The 16,004-nt window shown below is 42.9% G+C and overlaps 2 protein-coding genes across 4 annotated transcripts; both read left to right on the forward strand.

Annotated features, from left to right (window-relative positions):
• The first annotated feature begins 1,317 nt into the window (after window positions 1-1,317).
• FAM136A (family with sequence similarity 136 member A) lies at window positions 1,318-6,388 on the forward strand. The gene is made up of 3 exons (XM_082744097.1): window positions 1,318-1,525; window positions 2,432-2,572; window positions 4,888-6,388. The coding sequence occupies exons 1-3, from the start codon at window positions 1,439-1,441 to the stop codon at window positions 5,074-5,076; spliced, it is 417 nt and encodes a 138-aa protein (XP_082600223.1). The 5' UTR covers window positions 1,318-1,438; the 3' UTR covers window positions 5,077-6,388.
• Window positions 6,389-7,283: 895 nt separating this feature from the next.
• On the forward strand, window positions 7,284-15,883 carry SNRPG (small nuclear ribonucleoprotein polypeptide G). 3 transcript variants are annotated; one of them, XM_082744101.1, is made up of 5 exons: window positions 7,567-7,656; window positions 7,732-7,979; window positions 9,653-9,675; window positions 10,559-10,683; window positions 15,685-15,883. In XM_082744101.1, the coding sequence occupies exons 3-5, from the start codon at window positions 9,657-9,659 to the stop codon at window positions 15,733-15,735; spliced, it is 195 nt and encodes a 64-aa protein (XP_082600227.1). In that variant the 5' UTR covers window positions 7,567-7,656; window positions 7,732-7,979; window positions 9,653-9,656; the 3' UTR covers window positions 15,736-15,883. The 3 variants fall into 3 exon arrangements, with proteins under 3 accessions (XP_082600226.1, XP_082600228.1, XP_082600227.1); XM_082744100.1 differs by lacking the exon at window positions 7,732-7,979 and having other exon boundaries at window positions 7,284-7,656; XM_082744102.1 differs by lacking the exons at window positions 7,732-7,979; window positions 9,653-9,675 and having other exon boundaries at window positions 7,539-7,656.
• Window positions 15,884-16,004: the final 121 nt, after the last annotated feature.

Here is a 16,004-nt window from a genome sequence, read left to right on the forward strand (position 1 = left end):
ATATTGCCAACAGCCCTGCCCTACAGCAAAGGCCCCACCATCATTCACATCATTATGTCCTCACTTTGTATGAATGTTCTTTTCTCCTCTCATTCTTTTTTTTAAGATTTGTTTATTTATTTGGGGGGTTGTGAACATGGTTGGGGGATTAGGCAGAGGGAGAGCCTTAAGGAGGCCCCCTCATCAGCACTGAGCACAGAACCCCATAGGGGGCTCAATCTCACCATCCTGAAATCACAACCTGAGCTCAAACTTGTGAGAGTAGCTAAAGCAGTGTAAGAGGGACACAATCTTAAAAACACACATAGAGGGGCACCTGGGTGGCTCAGTGGGTTAAAGCCTCTGCCTTCGGCTCAGGTAATGATCCCAGAGTTCTAGGATAGAGTCCTAGGATCGAGTCCCGTATGGAGCCCCACATCCGGCCCGCATGGAGCCCCGCATCAAGCCCTGCATCAGACTCTCTGCTCAGCAGGGAGTCTGCTCAGCGCACCTTCTCTCTCTGCCTGCCTCTCTGCCTACTTGTGATCTCTGTCAAATAAATAAATTAAATTTTAAAAAAAAAAAAAAAACCACGTACAATTAACCCCTGAACCACAGGGGTTTGAACCACACCAGTCCACTTATATAGGGACTTTTTTTTTTTTTTCAATAAATACAGTACTACAAATGTATTTTCTCTTAGGATTTTCTTAGTATTTTCTCTAGCTTACTTCATTATAAGAATATAGTATATAGTACATAAAACAAGCAAAATATCTTAATCAACTGTTAACAATAAGGCTTCTGGTCAACAGTAAACTATTAGTTTAAGTTTTGGGGGATTCAAAAGTTATATGGGGGTTTTTCCACTGGGGTTGGGGGTCGGGGCCCCAATCCCACATTAACCCCATATTGTCCGAGTGTCGATCGTATGTACATACATGAAATTAAGGAAAAGGAAAATTTAATCTGTAGTAACAGCAGATCAGTTGTTGCCTGAGGTCAAGGGTAGGGGAGTAAGGGGGGGAAAAAGGGGAAAACTGACGACGAAAAGGCAAGGTTTGTTAAAAATCCTCGAGCTGTATAACTAAGATCTGTGCTTTGACCTGGATATTAATTATATTAAATATTATTTTAAGACTCTGAAGGAAGACAGGGAAGGAGGGAGGACAGGATGGAGACAGGGAATCCCAGCTCCCCTGTCCAGCCCCCAGGGGCTCAGGCGTAGCAGGGAATGCGGGGCGGGGCCAGGAGGGGAGGAGGGGCAGACGCCTGCATGCCAGATGAGGAGGCGGGGGCACAGCAGGGGGTGGGTGGCTGCAGTTCCTCCTCTCCGACGCCAGGCGGCGGCGTGGGCGGGGAAGGGTGGCGGTGACCCCGGCCGCCGCAGCAAGGGGGCGGGCCGAACGCGGGGCTCCATGTGGGCGCCGGCGCGGAGAGTGTGCAGCGCGGAGTCGCCATGGCGGAGATGCAGCAGCTGCGGGTACAGGAGGCGGTGGACTCCATGGTGAAGAGTCTGGAGAGAGAGAATATCAGGAAGATGCAGGTAGCGGGCGGGGGTCAGGCCGGCGAGTCCCGGCAGTCCGCTCTTCTTTGGCCGCCGCGGCGCGCCGCTGCCCGCCTCTCCGCAGACCCGAGTCGGGGCGTCCCTGGGGTCGCCGCCGCGCTCTCGGAAGCACCTCTCACCCTCAGAAGTCCTGGAGCTTCCGCCGAGTGGATGCAATCTGTGTTCCCTCCCCACGCGCAAAGCTGTTTCCCTCCCCCCGGCCAGTTCCGGGGAGAGGGTGTTAGACCCCGGACCAGCGTTAGAAAGCCCTTGGTGTGAGGCGTTCGGTGTCACCCCCCTCCCCGCGTTCCTGTGTAGCGCTGCCCCTTCGGCAGGTGAGCAGGCGGAGGCCCAGAAAGGGCACGGCCAAGGTGAAACACCGGAAAGGCAAAAGTGTTTGGCTTCCTCAGTGGCCATGTCATGCCGGTTTTAGTGTCGCTCCACACATCGCTGGTTTGTACGGCCGTTGTGCTTTGATCGCCTAAATGGTCTGTGGCTGTTGGTCCTGCCTCCCTAACCAAATTGTGGGGTTTCTGTTATAGCGCTTCTTGAGTCATTGATTAATGGATCGGTTGCCCCCTGGTGGAAAGCAGATTGCTAGAGGTTGCTGACCTCTGAACCGAGTGGCATAGGTACCTGGTTTTCAGAATTTGACTTCATCTGACCCACCGCTACCTTCTCCGTCCACCCAGTCTACGGTGCAACAAGTGCCAATGAGCTAGCAGCAAGAAGGCCATGGAACCTTCTGCTAGGCTTCGAGTATGCTTTTCCCATGTGTGATTTTAGGTTCCTGATGTCTGTTAGGAGAGGTGCAAATAGAGATGCTCCTCTGTTGCACTCCATGATTATCTCTGCCCCAGAGGCTTTCCCGCCTCACCTCTCTCTCTCTCTGCCCTCCCTCCCCAGGGCCTCATGTTCCGGTGCAGTGCCAGCTGTTGTGAGGACAGCCAGGCGTCCATGCAGCAGGTGCACCAGTGCATTGAACGCTGCCATGCGCCTCTGGCTCAAGCCCAGGCCCTGGTGACCAGTGAGTTGGAGAAGTTCCAGGTGAGAAATACCCCAGGCAGAGGACTTCATGCCTTGATGGTGCTCTTTTGCAAGAGATGACAAGCATTCATTCAAAGCTCTTGCCTTTAGCATCTTGGTTCTTTTAACATTTGGGACAGTCTTGTGGCCAGGCAGTCTTTATGGGGTTTGAAATTTGGGAAAAACTCCTGGAGGTTGAGTGCTATAAGTATTTCCAGAGACAAAATGATGTGAAAAGGAGTTCATGACCAAGAGCCTTTTCCCTCCCATAGACACAAAATACAATATATATACTGTATAGTGTAAAGCCTTCTAAGACGTGTATTCATTCATTTTTAAGCTAGTAGAATCCTCAGGAAGTGGAGTAGGCTAGTCATTAAGAGATGCAGATTGGAGCAGTATCTTGCCATCCTGTTGTGGACACGCCTACCTAGAACGACCCCTGTTTGCTACACCTAGGGGGCAGCTCCCATGTCACCAAAGAGCAGTCATTTATGTGAAGGAGTAGTAATACTGACTCATTGATGCCTTCCTCGCAAGCCCCTCTGAGGTCACTAAGAGCAAAAGGTATCCACTGTATCTCTTTCTGGAGAAAAAAGTAGCCGCAACTTCATTTTATTCCCTTTCTATGACTGGAGGTTGGAGAAAGCAGAGCCCACTTCTGAACCAGTTTATTGAAGCCTGAGATCCTGTTCACATGGGACAAATTGTAGCTAATATGCAACTTTTACATTCTGCTCTATGGAATTCTTCAAAATCACTGACACTGCAAAGGACTGACTTACACAAAATCCTGAACCCAGAGAGGTTTCTTTGTGTTCATTTTGACAGCTAATTTTATTAATAGGGTCTTCGACATTTTGATTCTTGAATTGTTGTATAACTTTCTCCTTCTGTTCACTTTTTAGTCCTCTCCAATTAAGCTATTCTTCCACTCACCCGAACTGTTCTGGGCACTCCCCTCCATGGAGCTAAATCCAGTGTAATTTCTCATTCCTCATTTTACTCAGCCTGTCTGCATCACTGATGCAGTGATCACTCGCCCCTTTGAAACAGTTTGTTCAGTTGGGCATCAAGATACCTCACTCTGGGGGTGCCTGGGTGGTTCAGTGGGTTAAAGCCTCTGCCTTCTGCTCAGGTCATGATCCCAGGGTCCTGGGATTGAGCCCTGCATCCGGCTCTCTGCTCAGTGGGGAGCCTGCTTCCCCCTCTCTCTCTGCCTGCCTCTCTGCCTACTTGTGATCTCTGTCTGTCAAATAAATAAATAAAATCTTTAAAAAGAAAAAAGAAAAGTTACCTCACTCTGGTTTTCTACCTCTTTCCCTGGCCATCCTTTCTTGGGCTCCTTTCCTGCTTTTCCCCTCCAACCTAGCATTGGAATGCCTAGTGCTTTTCTTGGACCTTTTTTCTTTCTTTTTTTTTTTTTTTTTAAATATTGACCTCTTGGACCTTTTTTCAATCGAATTCTCTAGTCTCATAGCTATAAATATCTGCTATAAATATCGTCTATAGGCCAAAGACTCTTACATTCATTCATATCTCTAGACAAAATTCACTCCTGATCTCCAGATTCATATATCCAACTGCTTCAACATCTCCCCTCATTTTGTCTATATCCCCTCACTGGAATGTAAGTTCTATGAGGGCAAGAACTTTTATCTGTTTTACACATTGTTGTATTCCCCAGCATTAGGAGAGTACCTGACACATAGTAGATATTCAGTAAATATTTGTTGAGTGTTTTTCTATAGCAAGTTCAGGTATTAAAGAATCTTAACTGTAGGGACGCCTGGGTGGCTCAGTTGGTTAAGCAGCTGCCTTCGGCTCAGGTCATGATCCCAGCGTCCTGGGATCGAGTCCCATATCGGGCTCCTTACTCCGCAGGGAGCCTGCTTCTCCCTCTGACTCTGCCTTCCACTCTGTCTGCCTGTGCTCGCTCTCACTCTCTCTCTCACAAATAAATAAATAAAAAAAATCTTTAAAAAAAAAAAAAAAAAAAAAAAAAAAAAAAAAAAAAAAAAAAAAAAAAAAAAAAAAAGAATCTTAACTGTAACTGACCAACAGCAGCCTCTAGTTACTTCCCACTTCCTGGAGGGGGCTTCTGTATCATTCTATTATTCATCTGCTTTCTTGTCATGCTTTTTCTGGACCCTCCTGGTGCTACCCTCTATTTCAGTCAGGATAATCTTGGTTAATTGCACTATAGTGTCCCTTTAATTGATCAAGATTATATATGTCAAGCCACAATATGTAGGAAGGGACCTAGCACATGGTAAGCACTTGGTAAATGGAGGTCAGCCTTTCAGCCTTCTCTACTTTCTTCCTTCTTGCCACAGGACCGCCTTGCCCGATGCACCATGCATTGCAATGACAAAGCCAAAGATTCAATAGATGCAGGAAGTAAAGAGCTTCAGGTGAAGCGGCAGCTGGAGAGTTGTGTGACCAAGTGTGTGGATGACCACATGCACCTCATCCCGACCATGACCAAGAAGATGAAGGAGTCTCTCTTGTCCATTGGGAAATAGAGGTCTTCACAATTGGCCATCGGAGCTCATGGCAGGAATCCATTTGAGAAGAAATGGGAGTTTGGGTCTTTTAAATGAACTTTATGAAGAAATTAACAATGGCAGCAAGTTTGAGGCCCATGTCACTTGCCTCTGGACACTGGTTCCTTTATGTTTCGAACCTAAAAAGTGAAATGGAAAAAACTGGTGCTAAAATTTGGGTCAGAGATGGCACAGGAGAGTTTTTGATAGCCTAAATTTCACATGCTTGTCCTGGCACTAGGGATCTCCCTTGAACCAAGCCAGAGCCGACCTCCAAGATACCAGATTCTTCTCAGTACACAGGTACCAACAGGCTGGCAGGTTCCTAATCTGCCTATGATCTGGTGGTGTGAGCAAAGATGTTTCTGTTTGTTGCCAACTTCCTATTTACCAGAAGGATCACCAAATCATTTTTCTATAAGCTGTAAAACAAAATCCACAATGTCACTAATTTAGAAGGGAGAAAAGGTTTCTGGGTCTTTGTCTTGCTTGGTTTTATTTTATATATAAGGGCATGAAGTTGATTTAAGATGTGGAGTTGGGAGGGGTAGTTCAGTTAAGAACTTGGAACAGTTCTTGTGGATATCTGTTTCTGGCCATCAAGATATGGATATGCTTTTCTTGAAATATCCATTACATCTTCCAGCTAGGTAGGAGACCCTGTAAAAACATGACAGGCAATGTTGCACTGGGTATGGGAAGCAGATCTTCCCTCTCACTGGCTGCCATGATGGGCCCTGAGGCTGTCTGCTAGAGAACAGCAGGACAATCTCGTAGTGACACTCTCCCTTGAAAGGGGGTTTTGATTGCACTATATACAAGTATCCAGGAATGAACACTGAAGGAGGAACTGTTGTCTTCTTAATTACAAGTTATTAGATACTGGATTTGGAAAAACCAGTTTTTATAGAACAGAATGGAATGAAAGCCTAAACTCAGTATTGCTTATTTTGCCGCCTCAAATAATATGGCGCTATTGGGACAATCCCTTGGCAACCAGAAGGTCAAAGGAGAACAAGTAGGTGATTCGGGGGTGAGCTGTGATTCCTTTAAAGGAAAAGAGGGAAAGTCCCCCCTCCATTACCAAACACCTCTTTTTCCTGGGGCCTTTGCAGCAAGCAGTGTTCTGCCCCAGCTCTAGCACCTTTTCATTTTGATAAGGACCTTATTGTCTTTTTACCAACTTACTACTTGAAATGATAATATAGCCTGTGTTTGGTGTTTCAAGGCTGTGATATATTTTCCTAGTGGTTCAGTTCTAAAAAATAAATAAGGTTTAGTTTTTCCTCCACTATTATGTTTCTTATGTCTGGGTGTGACTATACAACTTTCTTAGGATGCTTCTCTTTGTAGTTTGTGAAATAAGTTTCTTAAGAGGTCTTGAGGAGTAAAAATTTAAAAAAAAAATTAAAGAGTAAATTAGTTATGAACTATGATTCAAATGCAGGAAAACTGAGGTCAGGTTACAGCACAATGACTTCCATTGGGGTGGGGGGGATGCTGTAAGGCTAAAAAAAAAATTCAATACCCATTTCAGGATTCTAGCTTCAACTCAACACTAACAGCAAGAGGTGGAAAGGGTAATTAATGATCCTTCTTGAGAAAAATGCAACATTTAGGATTTTGAGTGACAAGAGAGTATCAACTATGTAATCAGTTTAATTAAGTCTTTACTATCATTCGTATTTAAATAGAGCCATTCCTGAACATTAGGAATGAATCGAATTTTGGAAAATCATCCCCTACTTAGAATCATAATGGCTTTACTATTGTGAGCTAAATCTTATATAATCCAAGTTGTATTTTATTCGTACGTATGCATTCGCCTCTTTTGGGTAACTTAAGTGGGAACAAGTTGGAGATCACTTTTTACACTTGATTTTCAAGTCAGGAGTATCTCATATTAGAGATGCTTACGTTTTTTATATTGGAACACGGTACATCAAGTGGGGTTCTGGAGGCAGTGTTACAAGATTTGGAGGATTGTCTTTAGGGAATACACTCAAGATTAAAATTCCTAGAAACTGAAGCCACTGCACCCTACTAATCTGGTGTCCAGAGGTCACTAAAGATGTTCTTGGAACCCTAGGCTTAGCGTGACGAGATGTGGGAATACGTGCCAAAGAACTATTAGGAGGCCCACTCCTCTAGAACCTGTATTCACGGTATATATGAAGACGACAACCAAGGCAATGCAACAGAGAGAGGGATAAACCAATTCCGCCTAGAGATTGGAGACAGAACAGCCAAGTCAATTTTACAAAGGAGGAAACGGAACTGAGAAGAGGACTAGTCCCACCCCTAGCCCCATCTAGGCCAGTGGGTGGCGACGCAACCGGAAACACAAGATCGATCGACAATTTCGGGCGCCCCCAAAGTATCGCGAGATGAAATGTGAGCTCCTCCGAGAATTGATTGGCTGACAAGGTCGATGACGTCATACGCAAAACGCCGGGCCTACCGCGGGAGCGCGAGGGTCGCCACGAATTCCGTTTGGAGGCATCTTTGAGCTTGCCGAGTAGACACCATGAGCAAAGCTCACCCTCCCGAGCTGAAAAAGTAAGTATGTGAAAGGTCCAGGTGGCGGCTTCTCTGCGTGAGTTGAGTTCCTTAGATCCTCTGCATTATCTGCAGTGTGCCTGGCGTGCGTGTTCTGACACGGTCTCGCGCCTCGGTGCGTGAAGCCCTCGCCGACGTCTCGTTTCGCCCTGGTTGGCCTGGCAGAGTTCCCAGTGGCAGAAAAGGGGCCTCTGTTCTGCTGTCTCGCCTTCCTGGGTGCATCTACCGGTCCCCCGGCCCCCAGCGCAGTCCCTCTCCCTCCTTGCTTGGAGACCCTGGAGTGCCATCCTTTGTTGGACTGCTTGAATAGCCTTCAGTGCTAGGTAGGGTGGCCGGAGAGTAGTTTTAGAGAGAACTAAGAAGATGGGTGGACTGGAAGTGTTTAATAGTAGGTGAGGATTCAGAAGCTACCTTAATCTTAGAGTGTGTTTGTAGCTGTTTCTTCGAGCTTTAATTTAGAAATCCCATTCCTTTTTTTTTTTTTTTAAAGACTTTCTTCATTTATTTGACGGACAGAGATCACAAGTAAGCAGAGAGACAGGCAGAGAGAGAGAGAGGAGGAAGCAGGCTCCCCGCCAAGAAGAGATCCCGATGCGGGGCTCGATCCCAGGACGCTGGGATCATGACCTGAGTCGAAGGCAGAGGTTTTAACCCACTGAGCCACCCAGGCGCCCCTAACTTATTTATTTTAGAGAGCACATGTGAGGGGAGGGGTGGAGGGAGAGGGACAAGCAGACTCCACTCTGAGCGCAGAGCCCTAATTCGGATTCCTTCACACAACCCTAAGATCATGACCTGAGCCAAATCAAGTCAGGTGCTCAACTGGGGCTTCACCCAGGTGCCCTGGAGGTATGTCTTACTTCTGATTCTCCCGTGAACTGTTACACATTAAATTGGGTGGAATTTCAGGGTTGCCTGGGTGACTCAGTTGTTTGAGTGACCCATTCATGTTTGCAGCGCAGGTCATGAGCTCATGGGTGGTAAGATGGAGCCCCTTGTCAGTCTCCACACTCAACAGGGAGTCTGCTTAATGCTCTCTCCCTTTGCCCGTCCCCACTTGTGCATACATGCATGTTCTCAAACTTTTTTTTTTTTTAAATTAATGACATTTCATATTTTCTAGCCTGTAACTGGAAGGGGTAAAAACTGGTTTGATTACGTGGCTTAATATTTCCATAATACCCTACTGAGATGGGATTTCCCCGTTTGAAATTTTTTAAGGCTTCAAAATATGTATTTATTCTGCTAAAAACTACGTGTTGAGGAATATCTTGAACACCTAAGTGTGATGCTTAATATTAAATAAAATAACACTCAAGTGTTATACTTGTCTCAAGTATAAAATAAAATAGCTATTGAATTGAATATGGTTTGATTACCTTCTAGTTTCCTCACAGCTTTGTTTGGTTTTCGTAATAACCAAAATATGAACAGATCATTGTTTTTCTGTTATGGCTCTAAAACCCAGTCATCAAGGGGTCCCTGGCTGACTCGGTCAGTGGAGCATATAACTCTTAATCTCTGGGTTGTGAGCCCATGTTAGGTGTAGAGATTATTTTAAAATAATCTTTTTTAAGATTTACTTTTATTATTTTGCCCCTTCCCAAATTACATTGTATAAGTGCTAAATAAGGTAGCCCATTACTCCCTCCTCTACAAGAATACAGGTTTTTTACTATTTTAAATTTCATCATTTTTATTGTGCAGTTTTAGCAAATTCTATTGACTATACCTACCTTGTGCTTACTTGTGCTTAAAATTTTTTAATCAGGGGGCACTTGGGTGGCTCAGTGGGTTAAAGCCTCTGCCTTCTGCTCAGGTCATGATCCCAGGGTCCTGGAATCAAGTCCTGCATCAGGCTCTCTGCTCAGCAGGGAGCTTGCTTCCTCCTCTCTCTCTCTGCCTGGTTGTGATCTCTGTCTGTCAAATAAATAAATCTTTTAAAAAAATTTTTTTTAATCAGTTATATAATTTGTACCCCTTTTTGCTTTTTCAGATTTATGGACAAGAAATTATCATGTAAGTTTCTTGGGGTTTTTTTGTTTTGTTTTTAATGGTTGCTTTCTACATGTGTCTTGGCAGTATATCATGTTTGGCACAACTTCACAAAAATTTAAGTCACACAGAACCTCTCTCTAATTCACATCCATTAATTAAGGAGGTTTATCAAAATCCTGTGCAGATAATTTTATATACCTAATTTCTGATATTTAATAAATTGCGCAGTACTTTTGGACTTTTCATGATTTCCTTTAAGCCTTCCCTGCCTGACTTAGACAAAATTAATGGTATTTTCCTGTTTTGTGATAGTTGCAAATATATCAACATTTTTTCCTTTAAGAGCAAAGGACCTGGAGCAGAGCTAAAACTCTGACCTATACAGTGCTAGAAGGATAGTAGAGGTAAAGACCTGGGCTACAGAGGCAGGCAGCCTTCCCTTTCCATCCCAGCTGTAGCCCACATTACCTATTTACCCTTGAACCAGTTTTTTAAGAAGCTCTATACTTCAGTTCCCTTGTGAAAACTTAGGATAATTCTACTTGATAGGATTTTTGTAAGGTTTTTTTTTTTTATTTACTCTTTTTTAAAATTCCAAAATAGTTAACATAAAGTGTTGTATTAGTTTCAGGTGTGCAATATAGTGATTCAGCACTTCATACAGCACCTGGTGCTCATCACAAGTGCAGTCCTTAATCCCCATCCTCTGTTTCACCCATCCCGCCCCAGCCTGGATTTTTGTAAGTTTAAATGTGGAACTAAATGTGAAATGTTTAGCCCATTGCTTGACATAAAGTAAGGATAGGATTGTATTTCTCAAGTACCTAGGTTTTATTCCACCTAATTTTTAATGAATAGTTGATATTTATTGGTCAGTTTTAAACTACTTTTTCCCTTTTTATAGTGAAATTAAATGGTGGCAGACATGTTCAAGGAATATTGCGGGGGTTCGATCCATTTATGAATCTTGTGATAGATGAATGTGTGGAGATGGCAACTAGTGGGCAACAGAACAATATTGGAATGGTGGTAAGTAAAGACAGAAGCTTTCTCTTAGAGATTTCATATTTTGAAATAAGGATTAATTATCTATTAAAGTCTTGGATTAAATTGAAATTAGGCAAATAACAGGTAAAGTCAGACTTTCCATTTCCCACTTTGTTTAACATATGGTAGTCATACAACTGTGATAGTATCCCAGTTACCTAGAGGTTAGATCTGAATCTTAAGCAGAACCCTCTGAGTGCCTTGGACTTGAAACCGCTGTAGGAAATCATTTTTGAGCTTTATAGCAGAGGCCTTTAGTCTCTGAATGATTTGATGGTTGTTTCCAAGACCCAGACTTTGAATCCCACTCTTCGTCCAGCACAGGACAATGTGACCATTGAGTTTTAGTAAGTCCCCAGTTTCTTGGGAAAAGTAAATCAAAAAGGACAACTTTGCTTTAGGAAGTCACAGTATAAAGATCTCTAAAATGTGGTAAGAGAAAAAAAGGTAGTAAACGTTTCTGATTGTTAGCGTTGAGATTTTTTTTTTTTCCCCTCACAATTTTTTAATCACTCTTTCCAAGATGTGTGTTATTGCTCCTTTCAAGTGCATTTTCATTTGAAAACCAAATCAGTGGGACACCTGAGTGGCTCAGTGGGTTAGGCCACTACCTTCAGCTCAGGCCGTGGTCCTAGGGTCCTGGGATCGAGTCCCACATCAGGCTCCTTGCTCAGTGGGGAGCCTGCTTTTCTCTCCGCCTCTGCCTGCTTGTGCACGCTCTCTATCTCTGACAAATAAATAAAATCTTAAAAAAAAAAAAAAAGAAAACCAAATCAGTGGTCTGGGCTGGAAAAACAGCTTGGAGAATCCCTTGATATGAGGCTTCCACCCCACCTCCCCAAGTTTTATGCAAATAGACCTTCCTTTCAGGGACATTATCCTTGAGCTTCCATTGAAAATGAACAAAACTATGGGCAAATGATTAGCATCCAGGTTATTCTAAAAATGGTTTTAAAATACCACCACACACACACCCACACACACACACAATTCCTCTCTACCCTTTCCTTTTACAAATTCAGTAATCTTATTCTAGGGGAGGGTAAATTATGTTTTTAGTTTCTATCTCAACAGATTTGCTAAAAAGATTGAAGAAGGACTTTGATATCTAAAAGTTCTAATTTGGGAAGATAACTTTTCAGAGAATTGTGTGACACTAATTGGAATTTTATCTGAGAAGGAATTGAACCTAGATGATGGATCTTTCTCAAAATTTTCCCCCTAAATTTTAATGGGCTTAGTCTTTATACAGAATTTGCCTATCACGTAAGTAGGTACTCATAACCAGTCATGTCTTCCACCTCTGATGTTTATTGTATGACCAAAAACGTTTGTATTCGTAGGCAGTAATTCTTGCAGCCGAGTTAACATTTTGAAAATGAAATAATGGGGGGCATCTGGGTGCCTCACTGATTAAGTGGCTCAGGTCATGATCTCAGGGTCATGAAGTCAAGCCCTACATCAGCCTCTCTGCTAAGCAGGGAGTCTACTTCTCTCTTTCTGCCCATCCAGCTGCACACTTGTGCTCTTTCTTTCTAATAGATCTTTAAGAAAAAACAGAACAATGACAACATATTAATTGTCCTTAATAAAAAGACTTTTTGAGAGAGAGAGAGAGCGTGCGTGCGCAAGGGGGAGGGGCAGAGGGCAAGAATCTTAAGCAGGCTCCACACCCATCATGGCGCTCCCACAGAACTTGATCTCAGGATCCTTAGATCATAACCTGAACCGAAATCAAGAGGCAAACGTTTAACTGACTGAGCCAACCAAGTGCCCCCAATTAAAAGACAGTTTAAAGGGCTTTTTGTTTGTTTGTCTTAAATATTCTATTTATCTATTTGTCACAGAGAGCAAGTGAGCATAAGCAGGGGGAGCGGCAGGCAGAGGGTATAGCGGTCTTCCTGCTGACCAAGGAGCCCAATGAGGGACTTGATACCAGGACCCTGAGAGCATGACCCAAGCCAAAGGCAAATGCTTGACTGACTAAGCCACCCACACGTCCCTAAAAAGACATTTTAAAGAAAATGCAAGAATGTTTTTTCTGAGGTTGGAAGAAAAGCAAATAGGTTACGGTTTTGTTTTCACAAGCTGTTTGGCAAAGGAGACTGTACACTGGCTTTGCTATTTCCTTGTTCAAGTCAGTGACCCATTAAGGCCATTGAAATTACGTAATACTGTTTTATTTAGAGTAGTATTAAGAATGTGTGTGTTCTGAGGCGCCTGGATGGCACATTCAGTTAAACCTCTGGCTCTTGATTTTGGCTTAGGTTGTGATCTCAGGGTCATGAGACTGAGCCCTGCATGGGGTTCCTTGCTCAGCACAGAGTTTGCTTAAGACTCCCTCTCCCACCTGTGTGCTCTAAAATAAATAAATAAATCTTTTAAAAAAAAAAAAAATGTGTTCTGAGGGGAAGATAGTATGTATGAGGGACCTGTCAGCTGGGAAATTATCTAATGATGTCTCAACTGGCTTCCTGTGAAACATCCCCCTGTGGTCAGTGGCCTCATTTCTGTCTTATTCTTTTAAGATTTCACTCCACCCCAGAGTTCCCCTAAGAACACAGTAAAAATTCTGTATTAGGATGCTGTGTAGTTCAGGGGTTCTCACTAGCTTTGTGGTTCTGTAGTTCCATTTTAGGTTTATATTCTTTATTAGATAGCTGTGCCCTTTGAAAAGACTAAAAGTCTGAGCAGCATTTTGTAAAAACTAGCACTGAAACACAAAAGGAGCACTATGGAATTCTGGACCTAACGGTTCCAGTTTGATTTGGAGAATTAGGCCTAAACACAAGGAGAAAATAGGAAGATTACTATACAGCAGAGGTGTCCACCCACTAGCCTTACGTCATGTAGTATGTGGTATGCAAATATGTGTGCAGTACCTTATATTTTAGAAAATAATTGATGAAAGTCACAGCGTTTTGTCTTTTTTATAATGCCCCCAAAAACCTCAGATCTGAAATTCTTAGTTATCTGAAATAACTTCTCTGCCACTCTCCCCTTTCTGGGGTCAGAAGTGGACACATTTAAGGGAGAGGGAGGAAAGAAGGGTAGCAGTTTTTCATGTTTTGATCACAGAGATGTGATGTATACCATCTTTTGCAAATAAGCCAGGAATTAAACCCCTGAGAACTATTTTGTGCTATTGTTTAGCTCTCGTTTCCATCCCTAACTTAGAGAACTGTAGGCTCCTTCAGTCCCCACCATCATTTTCAGGGCATTGTTTTCTCTTCGTGCTGCCCTTCACCACCACCCCATCATACTCATTGCTGTTTGTTTCTGCCAGGCTCCCAAGACACTGTTCCACCTGTCCTGTTCCTTTCCCTTCTGTCAGCTGCAGTAAACATGCAGGGTCATTTGTTTATTTAACAGGTTCTTACTGAGCCCTCTGTGTGCCTGCCACTTTAGCCACTGGGGTTATTGCACGTGCTCTCATAGTAATGACATTTGGGTGAGGAAGACAATAACTGTATATAATAAATAAAGCAGATAGAATGGAGGGGAGAAAATAAGTTTTGGTGGGGTTTTTTTGTTTTTGTTTGTTTTGCTTTGTTTTTTCTCCAGCTGCCTACAAGCATAGCTCTACTTAGAATCTTCTTAATTCAGAATGCCTCCATTTCTACTATTTCCTCTTCTCATTTCCAGCTCTACTTGACCTGATCTTTGGCTACAGTATGACCTACAGTGCACCAGGGATTCCTTGTGTTTGCAGCCTCCTTGCCTTCTAGTTTAACTTACTTTTCTACCCATCTTAAACTTGGCTACCAGCCATTTATTTTACCTATGCTTATGAATATCCTTCCTTGTCCTCATTTATGGAATGGCTACTATATTGGGCACTGCTCCTAGGACCTTTTCTTTATAACTTCTCTTCCTGCACATAAGCTGTCTGCCATTAAAATATTGGTTATGGGGCTCCTCGGTGACTCAGTGGGTTAAAACCTCTGCCTTCAGCTGGGTCATGATCCCAGGGTTCTGGGATTGAGCCCCTTGTTGGGCTCTCTGCTCGGCGGGGAGCCTGCTTCCCTTCCTCTCTCTCCCTGCCTACCTCTCTGCCTACTTGTGATCTCTGTCAAATAAATAAATAAAATCTTTAAAAAATAATAATAATAATAAAATAAAATATTGGTTATTCCCAGGGTGCCTGAGTGGCTCAGTGGGTTAAAGCCTCTGCCTTTGGCTCAGGTCATGATCTCAGGGTCCTGGGATCGAGCCCCACATCGTGCTCTCTGCTCAGTGGCGAGCCTGCTTCCCCCTCTCTCTCTGCCTGCCTCTCTGCCTACTTGTGATCTCTGTCAAATAAATAAATAAAATCTTTAAAAAATAATAATAATAATGGTTATTCCCTTGGCTGTGAAACTTCATTGGCTTATTATCGGTTTCATTATGTCTTCCAAGTACCTTAACATTGGTGTTTGAGGCCTTCTAAGATTGGGTACAGACTGTTTCCTACTTCCCATCATAACCTTTTACGACATTCAAATTCGATTCTTTCTTTATCCCCTTACACTTTTTCATCTCAATTTTGTTTAGAGTTCTACCTTCCTGTCAAAATTCTGCCCTATTTTCAGACCCAACTAAAATGCCATCTTCACAAAGCATACTTTTCACAGTTTACATCCTGGTTTGTTCCCTCAGTTATCTTATACCCCTAAACTGACATTCTGCTGTACATTTTGACTTACAGATCGCTTGGGACAGAGATGGGTATGTTATTTTACTGCAGTTTAGAAGGTGAAGTGAATCATTGAAGACTTAGCATTCTCAAAAGGGTACTTGTTAGTCTTGTTAAATCCAAGAAAGTATGTATCTTAACTCTAAAAAGGCTTACTGACTTGTCATGATTAAAAGACCGTATCTCTGCACCTTGAAAAAAGCCCCACAAACTGATCTTTAATACTGAAAAACCATTAATGATTTTGTGAAAATCCTTTCATTGATGACTGGCAGATAAATTATGTTCTTTTCAAATTTTCTTTTTAGGTAATACGAGGAAATAGTATCATCATGTTAGAAGCCTTAGAACGAGTATAAACAATGGATGTGTTTGTTCATCAGAAGAATCAACTGCTTCCACATGTCCCCTCTCCATAGTACCTGTTTTACTACAATATAAAAATCAGATCGTGTGCATTTTCATATTGAGCTTTTTTGTTAAATAAACTTTTATAATGGCCAAAAATGCTTTCTGACATGCTGAATGTAGAATTGAGTATTAGCCCTTATTCTAATTTTTTCTAACATGAACTGTTCTTGGTTGAGATTGATTTGTTCTGAAGCTTTTATGCACTAATACAGGAGAA

Source organism: Mustela nivalis, assembly GCF_964662115.1.
Source record: "Mustela nivalis genome assembly, chromosome: 8".
Classification (NCBI taxonomy): Eukaryota; Metazoa; Chordata; class Mammalia; order Carnivora; family Mustelidae; genus Mustela; species Mustela nivalis.

Excerpts from the sequence above, each read along its gene's own strand:
- FAM136A (XM_082744097.1), top strand. The coding sequence starts at position 1,439 with ATGGCGGAGATGCAGCAGCTGCGGGTACAGGAGGCGGTGGACTCCATG. Across the intron at positions 1,526-2,431 it reads AGAATATCAGGAAGATGCAG|GGCCTCATGTTCCGGTGCAG; the intron begins GTAGCGGGCGGG and ends CTCCCTCCCCAG. Across the intron at positions 2,573-4,887 it reads GTGAGTTGGAGAAGTTCCAG|GACCGCCTTGCCCGATGCAC; the intron begins GTGAGAAATACC and ends TTCTTGCCACAG.
- SNRPG (XM_082744100.1), top strand. The coding sequence starts at position 7,625 with ATGAGCAAAGCTCACCCTCCCGAGCTGAAAAA. Across the intron at positions 9,676-10,558 it reads TATGGACAAGAAATTATCAT|TGAAATTAAATGGTGGCAGA; the intron begins GTAAGTTTCTTG and ends CCCTTTTTATAG. Across the intron at positions 10,684-15,684 it reads AGAACAATATTGGAATGGTG|GTAATACGAGGAAATAGTAT; the intron begins GTAAGTAAAGAC and ends TTTTCTTTTTAG.